Genomic DNA, 14,687 nt, shown 5'->3' with positions numbered 1-14,687 from the left:
CAGCCATAGCACACAGTGTGTGGTGAGATGACCAATATAGTATTCTCTCCCACATGCTAAAAGGATGCATTAAACTACTCCTTCTATGCACGACAAAAATTGGTCGAGGTGCTTTTTATTATAGCCACGCCATTGCTGTGTAATAGTGTTTACCTTCGCACACGGACTCGAAAGTTACATAGGGACAATGAACGAAACGTCAACACCAAAACGTGTCGTTGTGTTGTTTTAAAGCGTTAGGCTTTCCTAGCTCGTTGGGCGAGTTCGCAGCGAAACAGGCGATAAAAGCGAGAGAGGTGCCAGAAGGTGCTTCCATTGATTGAAGCGACGCAGCGTGCGCTTTCACCAATGAGAGAGGAGTGTTCGATGACGTGACGCAAAGCTCGGCTCTCTGTAACATCGTCGGATGGTATTGCCCTCCACGCATCGCAGGCGGCGAAACCCTTCCATAGCGCGCGTAGTCATTCCACCAACGTGATTATTGCTTCGTCATTGCCATGGTTGCCATGGTCGTTGCACTCATCTCCATCCCATTTCCCTTATGCCTTCGTCGTCACGCTGACGTCATTATGCCGTCACGAACTTCTATGACGCCAACTTGTATAACTGGGAGCAATGTGGGCATGGTAATGTGTCACCGCTCGGCACGTCACGTAAGTGCTGTTCCTCAGTGAACCTTTTTTGACGCCCACTTGGCCATGTGCCACTAGCTATGTGACGCTCTTCGGTGAACCTCTTTGATAACAACTTGTTTTACTGGGTATCCAAACAAAATACAACGCCACGCGCTGAACTCTGCATCAGTTCACGATATGTCGCAAACCCAGTGACTCAAAAAACGGCGCATACCCAGTGCCACCCAGTGCCACTGCGTATGTGCCTATACATATATACATTTGATTGAAAATATTTACACACAAACGGACAGAGCTATAGGATACACACGTCGCAAGAGCTGCAGAACACAATGATTGGTAACACCCATTCTCTACGAAACCGAGCATGCTTCGCATTACATAGATGTGAACTGCAGCTGAGTCTACTTTCAGGTATTTTAACAATGAAGCTGTTTAAGCCGGAGGTTAGTCCGTATAGCGTAGACCAGAAATGTGGGCCTATTCTGGTGGTAGTATAGAAAGCGTCCAAGCGCAATGGCACATACCCCTGTGAACTAGCGAAGCTGTTTGAGTTTTAGGATGGTCCTGGAGTGTACGCTGCAAAACCTCCGCCCGGCCATGACGTCAGCATGCGTCGCCTAGCAACAGTGGCGTAGCCAGAAATTTTGTTCGCGGGGGGGGGGGGGGGGGGCTCAGGTTGCAGCGCGGCCTCCTCCTTATAGAAGTTGTCGAGGGATCAAATACATGAATAATAACTGCATTGCCAATGCCATTGTATATTAGATGCTGCAAACGAATTATTGAACGCTACGCACTGTCAAGTAAAATATGTATTTTTTCATAAAAGAATATATTCGGATGTCCTAAAAATTCTGGCAGAAATAACTGATATCAATGCGGCCGCGTTTTTTTTTCTATTTAATAAGGAAAGAAAATATCACACGGACATAAGAACTATATCAGTTCGAAACCAGCAAAGCAGTGTATACAGCTGATATGAAGAACGTAAAGGCCATGAAATGAATAAGTTGAGGACAAATATTTTGATGAATCTTCGTCATTCAAGAACCTTGTTTACATTTTTGAACATATGCAACGGCCAGGAATAAACCTCAATGACGCTGTCCCTCGTTGCAATAGATTGCGCAGGAGCAGCTGTTACCGGTCGTGTATTGTAATTACACCAAGATTATACTCGCAACAGTGAGTACAAATAAAAAGTAGGAGAGAGAGAGAGAGAGAAGTCATAAGGGAAAGGCAGGGAGGTTAACCATGCTGAGCCCGGTAGGCTACCCTGCACGGGGGAAGGGGGAGAAGGGATTGAAAGAGAAGGAAGAAGAGAGAAGTTAACACGTTGCACATTTACAGTTAAGCGTTAATCGCTGAGTTTCGTCACAGGCGGTCATACAGGCTTGCGCACTTCAAAAAACACAGCAGCGCCTTTGTAGCCCCGCACACAACAGAAGCACGAGGCCACGCGCCCAAGATATTTTCCTCCGTAAAAGGCCTGTCGTCTAAGTGCCCCAAAGCCATCCGAAGGGCAATCCTCTCATCTTCGTATCTGTGGAAGTCACATAAAAGTAGGAGTTCTGCAAAATATACATTAGAAATGCGAAGATAGAATGGAATATACAAATGCGAAGATACAACTCGCTAAAGGGCAAAAAAGAGTCGCTGGAAACAAAGTTCACTGCTTGTATACACAACGCCTCGCAACAAGATATTTAAATATACGTCTAAGTCTCCAATAAATCTACGTATTTAAGCAAACGTCACTGTATATTATGCGTCAAACAAGACAAATAAACACGTTGCGGAGTTAGAGATAGTAAACTTTGCGCACAGAAAGACAGATGATCTAGGCAAGAACAAAACTATGATCGCAGAAATCGTGATATGTCCTCGGGCCATGCAGCGGTCGCGACAGCACCATACAGGTATAATAATAGAGGAATAATGCAGAAATCAGTACGAAAATGTGTAATTTAACTGCCTGCACAGCGGCAACAATTATTCTGCACCCAAAATTATAGGAGGGTTTTGCTTCGTTTCAGAAAAGAAATAAAAGCAGGTAGCTAAAAAGGAAAGAAAAGGACAACGAAAGCCACAGATGATGCGGCAAGTTACTACGCAATATCCGAGTGTGTTTTTGGCAAACGCCGCGTGGGCCGGGCTTTCAATGAGCAAGGTCGGTCAAAATTGGTTATTGATGTCCCTCGTAATTTTCGTATTCGCATGATAATTTTGATCATGATGCTAACTGCTAGATTAACGGCTAAAATTTCTGCGGTTTCAAAGCTAACGAACAGTCATACGTTTTCATAATTACGAGATTATGGACCTGAAGGAACAGAGCTTTTTACTTGCATTGATTTTTGCTGCTTCGCTATCTAAAGGACAAACTTCTCTCGGGGGGGAAATTGAGCGAAGCGGTCAATGACTTCGGACACGTTGACGCCGACGTCTCTGTGGGTGTATAGAAGCACCAGTCTAACCATGCGTTCCACAGACATTGCGCAAGTAGTTTTTTAGTAAACTCTTGTTAAAAAATATTCTCTCGGCGCTGGCAGTGGGCACTGGAAGGGTGACTAGAATCTGCAGCAGTTTGTACACATTTATATAGAACCTGCAGTCGCAATGACGGAGAGCATCCATTCCGGTGATAAAACCTAAAACACTCCCTCGATGTCGTTGGCATCCTTGTTTAGGTACCTTGCACAAACAGTAGGCTGTTCGATTCCGTCGATGTCCGTCGTTTCGTCAGGACGTATGGAGAAGCAGCCTGCTTTTGCAACTAGGCTTTCTTTGATAATTTCGCCACAAATTTCTATAATTTGGTTTTGTGCATCTGGGCTTAAATACGAGGCATTACTGGGGCAACATTCCAAATGGTTCTTCAGATATGTATCTCCACAATCAGCTCGCATGCGAAGAAGCGCTCTGAAAATACCTGTATTTTCAGCGGGGCCTATGCTTAAATCCATAGGACCACTGTCCCTGTGGCCAACGAGAGCCAGACGTTGTAGCCCGCAAAAAGAATTTCCTCAATAATAGGCCATTTCCTTTCTCCTGTTTTCTCAAATTTTACTTTGCCTGCGCTGGTCCAGCTGATCGATCGCATTGGGCACGCGTCCTGAAAATGTTTGGAGAAAATTGTCAGCTGCTAGCTCACAGTCACGGTAATATTTAGTGTTTTCGTGCGCGTGGAAGATTGCGAGCGCGTGCTTTCATTTCTGGAACGGCTTGGACACGAGGGCTCCAGTGCACGCATGTTGGTCCAAGTTTATAACAGCATTAACCCCATAAAGTTCCAGAATTGAAAATCTTTAAAGCACGCCTTTGGAAATGTCAGTGCACCTTCACGTCAAAAGTTTATGAGAACGTTACACCCATACAATTTCGGAATTGAAATCCATGCGCTCTGCAGATTCCGCGGCCGCTGCGAGATGCCGCAAGGCGCCCGCTCGCTATCGAAAAGCCCTTGAAAGTTTGTGCTCGGATGGGGCTCCTTGCGTTACGTGATCCCCAGGTACCACGAAATCCACCCCAGGTGCCATGAATCCAGCCCGAGTTCGCAATGTTCGTGCCGAAATGTCTTTCGAGCGTGAAAAAGACATTGTAGACATAATGCAGAATGATTGAACATAGCTCGCCTACACGAACATGTCGCAGCCTATGACACTAGGACACCTGAACAATGGAACATTCCGCACTCAAGAACGAATTATGGTCAACAAATGCTTAGACATACACTTCCGACTTTACTCAGTAACCTCGCCTTACGAGAAATAGACCTTCTGTCCTTATGCAGCCTGCACAACTACTTTCAGTCAAGCTAATCCTTGTTGTTTAATGAGTTTGTTCATATACCATACTGTATGACTTTTCCCCCCTTTATTTGATTTAGTTTATGCTGCACTGAATATAGTGCTATGTTATGTTTTTTTCCCTATTTTTCTTCCTGTTTTTGTATAATAAGACTTTCTTTGTAGTAATCTATAATGCTCATGTATACATTCAATATTTCCTTGTTAATGCAGGCTACTTGTTTTCCTAATTGTTAAAGTGTATTACTACCTGTCTCGTATACACATTTTTATTTTTTTGTAAATTGACACCTTCGCATCTGTTTACTCACATGTGAGCGCCCGACGCCCTCTGTTGCCTTTGATGGGTTTTTGGGCTGGTCAAGTTGCCAGCGTGCAACTTTTTATCCAGAACCCCACCATGTAATTCTTTTCATGGGAAATAAATTATTATTATTATTATTATTATTATTATTATTATTATTATTATTATTATTATTATTATTATTATTATCATTATTATTATTCCCGGCGTCGGTGGTAGTTTTGGTCGGCGGTGCATGCCAGCACGAAAAAATTTCGGGGGGGGCTGAAGCCCCATAAGCCCCCCCCCTGGCTACGCGCCTGGCTCTGGCGTTGCCCCCTGATGCCGGGTCGCAACTATGGGCTGTCCAGAGGGCCCACGATGCGGCGGTCGGGCATGGCCTGACTGTCCCAACGTGGGAGCGGCCCGCTGCGCGCTGAGTCGCGTACCTCAGGACTTTCATTAAAGTTTTCCGTCCGTCCGTCCGTCCGTCCGTCCGTCCGTCCGTCCGTCCATTTCCATTTGACTAAACTGACTGTAGTTGTCTTCAGCGTCCTTTCAAGAGGCGCTTATTCAGACTCGACAATATACCGCGCACGTGCTCAGTCTCCAGCGGCGGTCGCCGGGCGCTCCGCGCGAGCTGGCGCGTGGTATCGATCTTCTTCTTTCTGGGGTTTTACGTGCCAAAACCAGTTCTGATTATGAGGCACGCCGTAGTGGAGGGCTCCGGATTAATTTTGACCACCTGGGGTTCTTTAACGTACACTACAACGCAAGCACACGGGCGTTTTACAGCGAAAGCTGTATATGGGTAGGCGAAACGAAAAAAACGTTCGCCGCATGTTTCGATAAAGCCCTCCATTGGCTGCGCCGTCAGTTACGTCGTCTCTACGTCCCACCCAAGCGCGCGCGCCATTGGCAGCGCCGTTAGTGACGTCGTTCTCTGCGTCGTACCCAAGCCAAAGTGCCGCTCGAGAAACTCCCGCCGAAAGTGGGCGTTGGCTCCGGCGAACGCGTTCCCGCCATTGCCACGTTGACGCTGCTCTGCCCGCAACGCCGCTTCCTCGGCTCGCCGTTGTCGCATGCGTTCGATATCTCGAGTTAGCTCGGCGTAGTGGTTAGCAGCATTCGCTCGTCATTGGCGCTTGCGTTCCACTAGAAACACAAACATGTAACCAATAATTGAGAAACGCTTCAATACAGCATCGGGATTAACCCACTGCTAAACACCGGGGCCGCACGTTTCAGCTTCACTGGTTAACCATCTGCACGGAGTGCTGGGACGGTGATTTTTTGCATTTCGCCTCCATCGAAATGCGGCCGCCGCAGCTCGTGCTCAGCAGCGCAACGCCTTAGCTGACTGAGCCACCGCGGCGGGTCGCGTGGTATCGACAAAAAAAAAAAAAAAAAAAAAATTCTAACTTATTAGTATAGCAAATTGAACATAACGATCCATCTTCAACAGGACAGTATACATGCCTCTGCATGTTTTAAGCGGTGCTGTTAAACATAGAACAAAAATAACGCTAGCGTTGGCCTGTGGCGCCTCGGTTTGGTACGTTGAGTCTTTGTGCAGCAAATGCAAAAGGACGAGTGCGTCAGTGTCGTTTATACGGGGTTCCGACGCAGTGTCACTCGCGAAGCCCTGTGGAGGTTGAGCCACGAGGTCTGAATGGAGAGACGGGCTGAGATGCGGATAATTTTTGCACCTAGAAAAACAGCGCCGAACAGAACCAATGAAGACCAAAACAACACAGGCACCGTTCAATGGTCCTGCTGGTGCGCTGTTTGTGTCTGAATGTTGCTCAACCAGCTAGCCCAATTTCGCACTTTCAACTTTTGCAATGCGCATGCAGATGCCCGCCTGTCAACAGCACGAGGCCTACGCCTGCTTCGTTGGCTTAAACGTACCTCCCCCTCCCCTCTCTCCCCAGCGTAGGGCAGCAAACCGGATCTTCCCATCTGGTTAACCTTTCTGCCTTTCCCCTTTCTTCTGTCTCTCTCCTTAACGTCCGTTTGAATGATTGACTCTAACGTTAAGAATGCGTTTCCTGCAGAGCTACTGGTGAGCCATGGGCGACGAGGAGACCGGTGATGGCGGGAATGAAAAGAAGGAGGAAGAGGAGGAGGAGGAGGAGGACGCCGGAGCTGACGACGGGGCGCCCGGCAAGGGAAAGAGGCCACCGGACTCCATCATGGTGCAACGGAAGTCCGCCAGAGGGTGCGCTACTTCGCTTCCGCGTCTGCTTCTTGTCGGGGTTGGAAGTTAACCAAATATCGGTAGGCCAGTCGGCTTTGGAAGGCCATGGTGAAACCCCAAATGAGGCGGTGCAGTGTGATATGGGTTGGGCCTCTTTAGAAGTCAGAGAAGCGCAGAGCAAAATTAGTCTTGAAGAGAGACTCAGGAACATGGATGAATATAGATGGGCGGCTAGCACAAGTATCTGTACCTGAAAAGCGGGGACACAAAATGGAGGAAAAGGTCAAGAAAGTTGGCAACCAACTCCAGGGTAGTGTAAATAAACAACCAGGAGTCATCAGAAAGAAAGTGAGAGAAACGGACGCCGTAAACTGGATTCAAAGAATACAAACAAAAGGACCATGGAAATTACAAGAATGAGAAGAAATAAATTAGAAGGGAAAATTTGTACGATAAAACAAAGGGCAGTGCCATGCTATTTGAGGTTTGAGCTGGTTGCCTAAGGACAAAAACATACCGGAGCAAATATTCGGAACTAGATGAGACATGTGTATGCTGCAGCAAAAATCCGGAGACCACTCAGCACATCCTAATGGAATGCGAAGGGATTCACCCAGTGAGAACCGTAGGTAACGTGCACCTTCCAGAAGCGCTTGGCGTTAAAGTGGACGGAAGCATCAACTGGTAAGCAGTCGAGATAAGCAAGATACGCTTGAAGTATTGGTGAAAAAAAAAAAAAAAAAGCAGGGTAGGGACTGATACGACCGGATCTGTTAGTCATAGGTAGCGGTGCAGGTACAAGGTAGATTTTGAAGAAAAAAAAAAAAAAAGGTAAAGGAGATGTATACAAAAAATGGTAGATAAAAAGACATGTTTTATCATACTGATTGCATACCTGATTAAATCAAGTAGGCTAGGTGACTATTTGTCACCGCCCCGTTTCAAAGGGGGTGCCATTAAATCATTATAATCATCAGCGTAAAGCTTTACTTCCGCGAGAGCTGACGCTCATCACAGCATTGGACGCGTCTAATTATTTGCTTGTCCCGGCTTACAAGAACCTCGAAAGAGAATTCTATGAACTGTGTGTTAGACTATCGCGTTTAAGCTACGTCATGTACAAGAAACTGAACAAGAAGTGGCTTTTGCAAATTAGCTTCATTCCTTTTTTTTTTTTTTTTTCGAAAGCAGGCCCAACGGCATGAACTATTAAATACACAAATGCAGGCCGGTTTCGGCGATGAACATCAATAGTGCTCGATGGTTGGTCCCACAGAGCCAATAATCATAGTCCGGTGGTCTCGTGGGATGAAGGCCCACTGTTTGCAGGTAGCGCCGTCGTATCAGATTTAGACCAGGGCATGTCCACAACAGGTGTTTGATTCCTCTTAGTTTGCTATCACATGAAGCTTGCGCGTTTCATCATTGCCTTAACTAAGCTGCTGCTTACTGGGAAAAAAGAAAGAGGGCAAGTTATTCTAAAGCGATAGAAGAGAGGACGCGTAACTCGGAAGCAAAAAGTACATCTAGACAACAAAATGACATAGTTTTAAGAGGATATGCTAGCAGCGTTAACGAATTCGTGATATGTTAACTGGATAATCACAGAGTTCTCTTGTTTCAGCGTATATTAGCAAGCTCCACAATGGCTTTCGTTTTTCAACGCCTGTTGTCTTCTCCACTCATCTCCACGATAAATGCACTTTGTGTGTGGCGAAGAAAATTAACGTTTTCTTGGAACTATAGTTTAGCGTTTAAGTAGATAAAATTCACCGTTTAGACACGCAAAGGAAGGTGTCAAAAGTGTCTACGACTATGGTTCGACGTCTCCCCCCCCCCCCCCCTTTTTTTTTTTTTTTACCTTCGCTGTTCCCCAAAGCGGCACTCACGGAGAACTGCATGGCGCAGGGGCGCCAGCAACGCGGGGGGCACGAACAAGTCGGACAGCGACGGCAAGTCTGCCGCTTCAATGCTCATGACCATCGGTGGCCTGCTCCTCTTCGCCGTCGTCGTTCTGGGCGTCGTCGGCTTCATTATCTACAAGATTACGCAGTGTGGGTGGTGCACGGCTTCACTATTCGCTCAAAGCGCGCGCTGCGGCGACAAGGTGCACAGTGTACTTCCTCACATGGCCTCCCAGATGACCTCTCACATGATCGGAGGCCATGTTTCTTTTTTTCTCTAGTGGAATAGAGGCAGAAACTCACTGCATATGCTCAAGGCAGTGCACAGAGTTCCCCACCGGTCACGAGAACAGGCTAATGGAGAGGGAATTGGCTGAAATATTTCTGTAGCCCTTGCGCTAGTATCAATAAATAAATAAATAAATAAATAAATAAATAAATAAATAAATAAATAAATAAATAAATAAATAAATAAATAAATAAATAAATAAAATCCTTATTAGTCAGGACAAAGAACCAGTATGACGCCAAACAACACAAATGAACTTGACGGACAGCGAAATGCAAATAAAATGCAACTGACCTTTTAGAATGCTCTTGAATTGAACTGAATTGAATTTTATTTCCTTCAACGTAAGCATTCCAAGTGGAGGCAGCAAAAAAATTATTCTGTGGTTTTACTTGCCAAAACCCCGATCTGATTATGAGGCACGCCGCGTAGTGGGGGGCTCCGGATTAATTTTAACCACCTGGTGCTTCTTTAGCGTGCACCCAGTGCACGGCACCCGAGCGTTCTTTTATTCCTTGGCCGGGGTCGAACCACCTCGAGCTCAGCAGCGCAACGCCATTGCCACACGCTACCGCAGCGGGTGCCCGACAGAGGCCCCCGTATTGACACCGGCTGTGGATCCTGACTCTACTGTTACGTTTCTTCTTTTCTCCGCTCTCGACAAGCTCAGTTCCGACTCGGGACCACGTTGTCCCCGCCCATCACGCTCACCCGCGGAACACCTCCAGGTGCCGTGCTCTCTCCAACCCTCTTTAATCTCGGGCTAGCCCCTCTCGCAAAATCCTTGTCGGAGATTCCGCACCTAGAGTCAATTCTCTATGCTGATGATATAACCCTTTGGTGTACTCACGGTTCACCGGGGGAGGTGGAATTCACATCACAATCCGGCCTCAACCTCATTTCCGAATTCCTTGCCCGCTCTGGTATGCAAGCAGCTCCAGAGAAATCTGAGCTGCTGCTCCTTTCCGCTACAAAGTACCAACGGTCTGTAAGCCCCCTCCTTAATCTCACTCTCGCCGGTACTCCCATCCCCCGCACGTCATCCTGCCGGGTTTTAGGCTTTCCCCTCCAAGACCACTCTTTCACCCACGCAATACAGTCCACGATCACCACATGCCACCAAGTAACTCACTTAGTCCGACGAGTGGTCAAGCGGCGCGGCGGCCTCGACGAATGCAGAGCCAATCAACTTGTAACAGCCTTTGCCTTGAACAAAATCCTTTATTCCCTGCCATACTGCACACTTACGCAGACGCAGATGCATCGCATTCAATCGGCTTTAAACAGTCTCTATAAAGCTGCCCTACATCTTCCGACACACGCATCCACAGCCAAACTATACGCAACAGGCCTATTTCTTCCCCTTGCAGAGCTCTTGCGCCTCCATAGGAATCGACAACTTGGCCGCCTATCCAGCTCTGCGCAGGGTCATTGGCTACTGCAGCGGGCTGGCATCCGGCCCATTGACTTTCCTCTGTACACCCCTCAACGACCTCTTCCCAGCAATCTCCGCCGTGCCCCTATTCCCTCTAATATGACCCCACATCTTCATGAGGGACGACGACAAGCCCGCGCTCACTTCCACGACCCTTTTCCACCGGACACTGTCACATGCTACGTCGACGCAGCGTATTACCAAACTCATGGCTCCACTGCTCGTGTGACAATGCCGACCCCCCTTGGCATTCCCATCACTTCTACCGTTGGCATTTTCTCACTTCCTACTTCTTCTCTATCCCTTGAATTGGCCGCGATCGTTCACACGACGCACGAACTAACCCTTCTTCCTCCCTCTCCTCGGTATCGCATTTGCTCGGACTCCATGGCGGCAATTAGGGCTCTTCGCGACAACAGACTTCCCGATAATCTTCATGACGACCTTTCTGACGCCCTCTCCCTTCTCTCCCCTGCTTTGGTCACTGTGGTGTGGGTGCCAGGTCATGCGGGGATTATCGGCAATAAGCTCGCTCATGAGCTTGCCCGCGAGATTAATAGCCGGGCGCCGACGATCCCCTGGCCTTGCCCGCCCATAGCGGACGAGACACACTTTTATAAGAAAACTCTGAAGCAGCACTACAAACACCTCCGGCATTCATTGCAGACGCTTCCGCCACCACACCCTCGTCTCTCCACTGCCCAAGTACGCACCCTCAGGGCCATCCAGCTCAACACCTTGATCACTCCAGCACGCCTATACCTTTATCGTTACCGCTCAGACCCCTCATGTCCCAACTGCCCCTCTACGTACGCAAATGTAGAGCACATCTTTTTCTCTTGCCCCGCAGCCCTACAATCCTCTCACTACCCTAACCCCCACCTCCCACTGGCGGGTGTGGTTGGCGTCGGCGGCCTTCGCCGACCAGCTGGCCATGGACCTCCTGGCGGAGGAATATCTATAGGTCTTAATCTGACCTGGAATAAAGTCTTTTCTCTCTCTCTCTCTCTATAATTGCGGTAGCAAAGCGCTTATGAACATAGCTATACATAAAACATGACTTGTACATGGACATTTCTCTATGTACAAATCATCAACTTGACCGCCAGTGTGCATATCATGTAAAATTAATACAAATAATGGCATTGAAGATGACAGACGCGATATTATTGCAAGCAATGAATAATGAATTTCCGAACGAAACAATAATTATTCGGCGTATCATTATTTTGTCAATCGGAATGACGCGTTATAATTAACTACGATTGGCAGAAAACTAGGTGGGGTGATGAAGTTAGGAAATTTGCAGGCGCTAGTTGGAATCATCTAGCGCAAGACAGGGGTAAGTGGAGATCACAGGGACACACTGTCCCTGTGATCTCCACTTACCCCTGTCTTCATGATTCATGTGATTCATGTCCACTGCAGGCCTTCGTCCTGCAGTGGACATGAATAGGCTGATGATGATGATAAAGATGGTGTCAACTTACGTTTGCATTTATTTCTCGTTCATTCAAACGAGGGTAGGTTGAAACTAAACGTATAAAGCGCCTGAGAAAGGTTTCAGCCCTCGCAAACGACACGTTTGACAGGAGCTAGATTACGTACATATGCACAATTTTGCAACGTACAACAGCGCTAATTAAGGTGAAAGACCATGGTAACAATGTATATTATCATTATAGCATGCGTACAACAAAAAATTCTCATCCTAATTGTGTGCTAAAATTATACAAAATAAAAGACATAACACAAAACGTCATGAAATTTATCGCAATATACAGCAACTGCATGCGTACCAAAATAAAATTATGTAATTGTGCGCTAAATTGATACAACATAAAATGAAAATAATGGCTGGTAACAGGATATGAACGCACTAAACCATATTTGTCTTAATACAAAAATGCAAAAATCAAACAAAATTATATCATGTGGATCCGGAAGAGAAAATGAATGTAATTCATGGCAGAAACATTATTTTTTATTTTCTTATCTCATTTATTCAATTTAAAGTATATATGGCCTCTCTGTTCCAATCCAATCTTCTATTTTTTTAATGTCCTTAAAGCAGTATTTAAGGATACAAATTCTCTGCATCTGTTAATTATTTTTGCACACTGACAGCCAAATGCATGCTTCCCGCAATCGGTCCTTATTTTGTGTGTTGTGTGCTGTGTCGCAAGAAGTATCCGGAGAGTTTGCGTTCATTACTTTGTGCACTAAAAATTCTTTTCGAATTTTTAGAAGAATTTTCGTATAGTACACGCAGCATGTCATATTTTTGGAATAGTGGCGCTGTTCGTAGATGTGAAAACAGCCATAGTAATTTGCATACAAACGAATAATTATTTTTATTGAACGATAATAAATTTCGTGTACAGCCGAACGCCTTTATAACGAAGTGCTCGGGGTCTCCGAAATCATTCATTATGCAGGTCACTTCGTTGTAAAGGTCGCGAACTTCACAGCTCACAATAAAACCGGGACATAATTACTCCTTCGTTATACAGGTCATTTCCTTTCAGACGCGCTTGCTGTAGAGGCGCTCGACCGTAATTTGTCCTAGTGGTGTTACCCGCAACAAATATTCGGTGGCAAAGTTTTAAATAATTAAGTGCATTATACAGTTGTTTCAGTCACAGCGGGATCAGGTGCGCAATTCTATAGATTACACCAGTGCTTTATTGCGATAGCGATTATATGGACACTCGAAGCGCATTTCTGCTGTCAGCGTCGCCGCCGCAAAAATACAATCGGTTGATCCATTTGCGAGACCCATCATACCCGCATACGCCGGCCATATACCTCAGAACCCATCGCATCAGCACTGTATAAATTCGATCGTACAAGGTTAAATATTTCACACGGCCAACGCCAAGATGAAGGCTATACCACCACTTTGTAGTTAGTCAGCGAACTGTTATCCCCCTCCCTTTCAATAACCCCCTTTTCTCGGTCATTCTGATCTCTACGAAGAGATATACCATTCAATTGAAATTTTCTCAGCAAATAAGTCATCTTTCGGCACAGCAAAAACGATGAACGACATTGAGGACTGCAACTTTAAAATTACATTCGCAATTACTCTAAGGTTTTAGGGACGAAACGCTCTTCCGCATTTCTTGTCTCTTTGCAGCCGAGGACAGCGAGCCGACGGAGGGCACCACCGCTGCGTCAAGCAAGTATACGTCCGCGTGCTTCGGGATGCCAAAGCGCTCCTCTGTATAGCAAACACAGTGTCAAAGAGAAGTCAGCGCTAGAATTAGAACAGAACATACCACTTTCTCAATATACAAATTTATAGGGCGGCAGCGTCATTGCGCATACGCGCAAGAAGAAGTAAAGAATCGTCAGATTTACGCCCACAGAGGGACCAACGAACGATTGACCTGCTCTTCAAGTAACTCTTCTGGCATGCGCTTATACACACTGGAGAGTTGTGCAAAGGTGTGTGCACGCGTGTCATCACGATGACGCGGAAAATTTCCAACATACGTATGTTGGGAATGCATAGTGTGTTTCTGTATGTATGTACATGCGTGTGTGCCCTACGTAATTAAAATGAAACATGAATTTGGAGCCTTTTCCTCTCCTATGACTGTCTTGCAGCTACAGAAGGAGTGGGGGCCAATGGGAGTTTAGACGAAAGCGGTAACCCCGTGGTGTCCTTCTTCAACAAGATCGCCGCCCAGAAAGGTTAGCTGACCTTAGATTAAATTCTGGGGTTTGACGTGCCGAAACCACGATCTGATTATGAGGCACGCCGCAGTCGGGGACTCCGGAATAACTTGGCCACTTGCAGGGGTTCTTTAACGTGCACCCAAAGCACCCGTGCACACGAGCGTTTTTGCATTCCGCCCCTATCGGAGCGGCCGTCGCGGGGATTGAACCCACGACCTCGTGCTCAACAGCACAACGCCATAGCCACTGAGCTACCGCGGCAGATGGTTAGTTGATGTCCGGATTATGATGTGCGCTGTGGAGCTTCGAGCTGGTTCACCACAAAAGTCAAATTCGCGAAACTGAATTCGTGGGATTTTACGTTCGCTGAACTATTACGTCATACACTTGCCTTTGCTTCGAGTTGTCGACAAATTCGACTTCGCCCTGCCATCTGCTAGCCGCCTGG

General features: G+C 46.6%; 1 protein-coding gene across 1 annotated transcript; it reads left to right on the top strand.

Moving 5' to 3' along the window:
- The first annotated feature begins 6,799 nt into the window (after positions 1-6,799).
- On the top strand, positions 6,800-13,986 carry LOC125944305 (uncharacterized). The gene is made up of 3 exons (XM_049664670.1): positions 6,800-6,948; positions 8,836-8,981; positions 13,695-13,986. The coding sequence occupies exons 1-3, from the start codon at positions 6,800-6,802 to the stop codon at positions 13,784-13,786; spliced, it is 387 nt and encodes a 128-aa protein (XP_049520627.1). The 3' UTR covers positions 13,787-13,986.
- Positions 13,987-14,687: the final 701 nt, after the last annotated feature.

The sequence above is a fragment of the Dermacentor silvarum genome, chromosome 3 (genome assembly GCF_013339745.2).
Source record: "Dermacentor silvarum isolate Dsil-2018 chromosome 3, BIME_Dsil_1.4, whole genome shotgun sequence".
In the NCBI taxonomy this organism is placed as follows: domain Eukaryota; kingdom Metazoa; phylum Arthropoda; class Arachnida; order Ixodida; family Ixodidae; genus Dermacentor; species Dermacentor silvarum.
The sequence above is the reverse complement of the archived record's forward strand: the minus strand, read 5'-3'. Positions and strand labels throughout refer to the sequence as shown.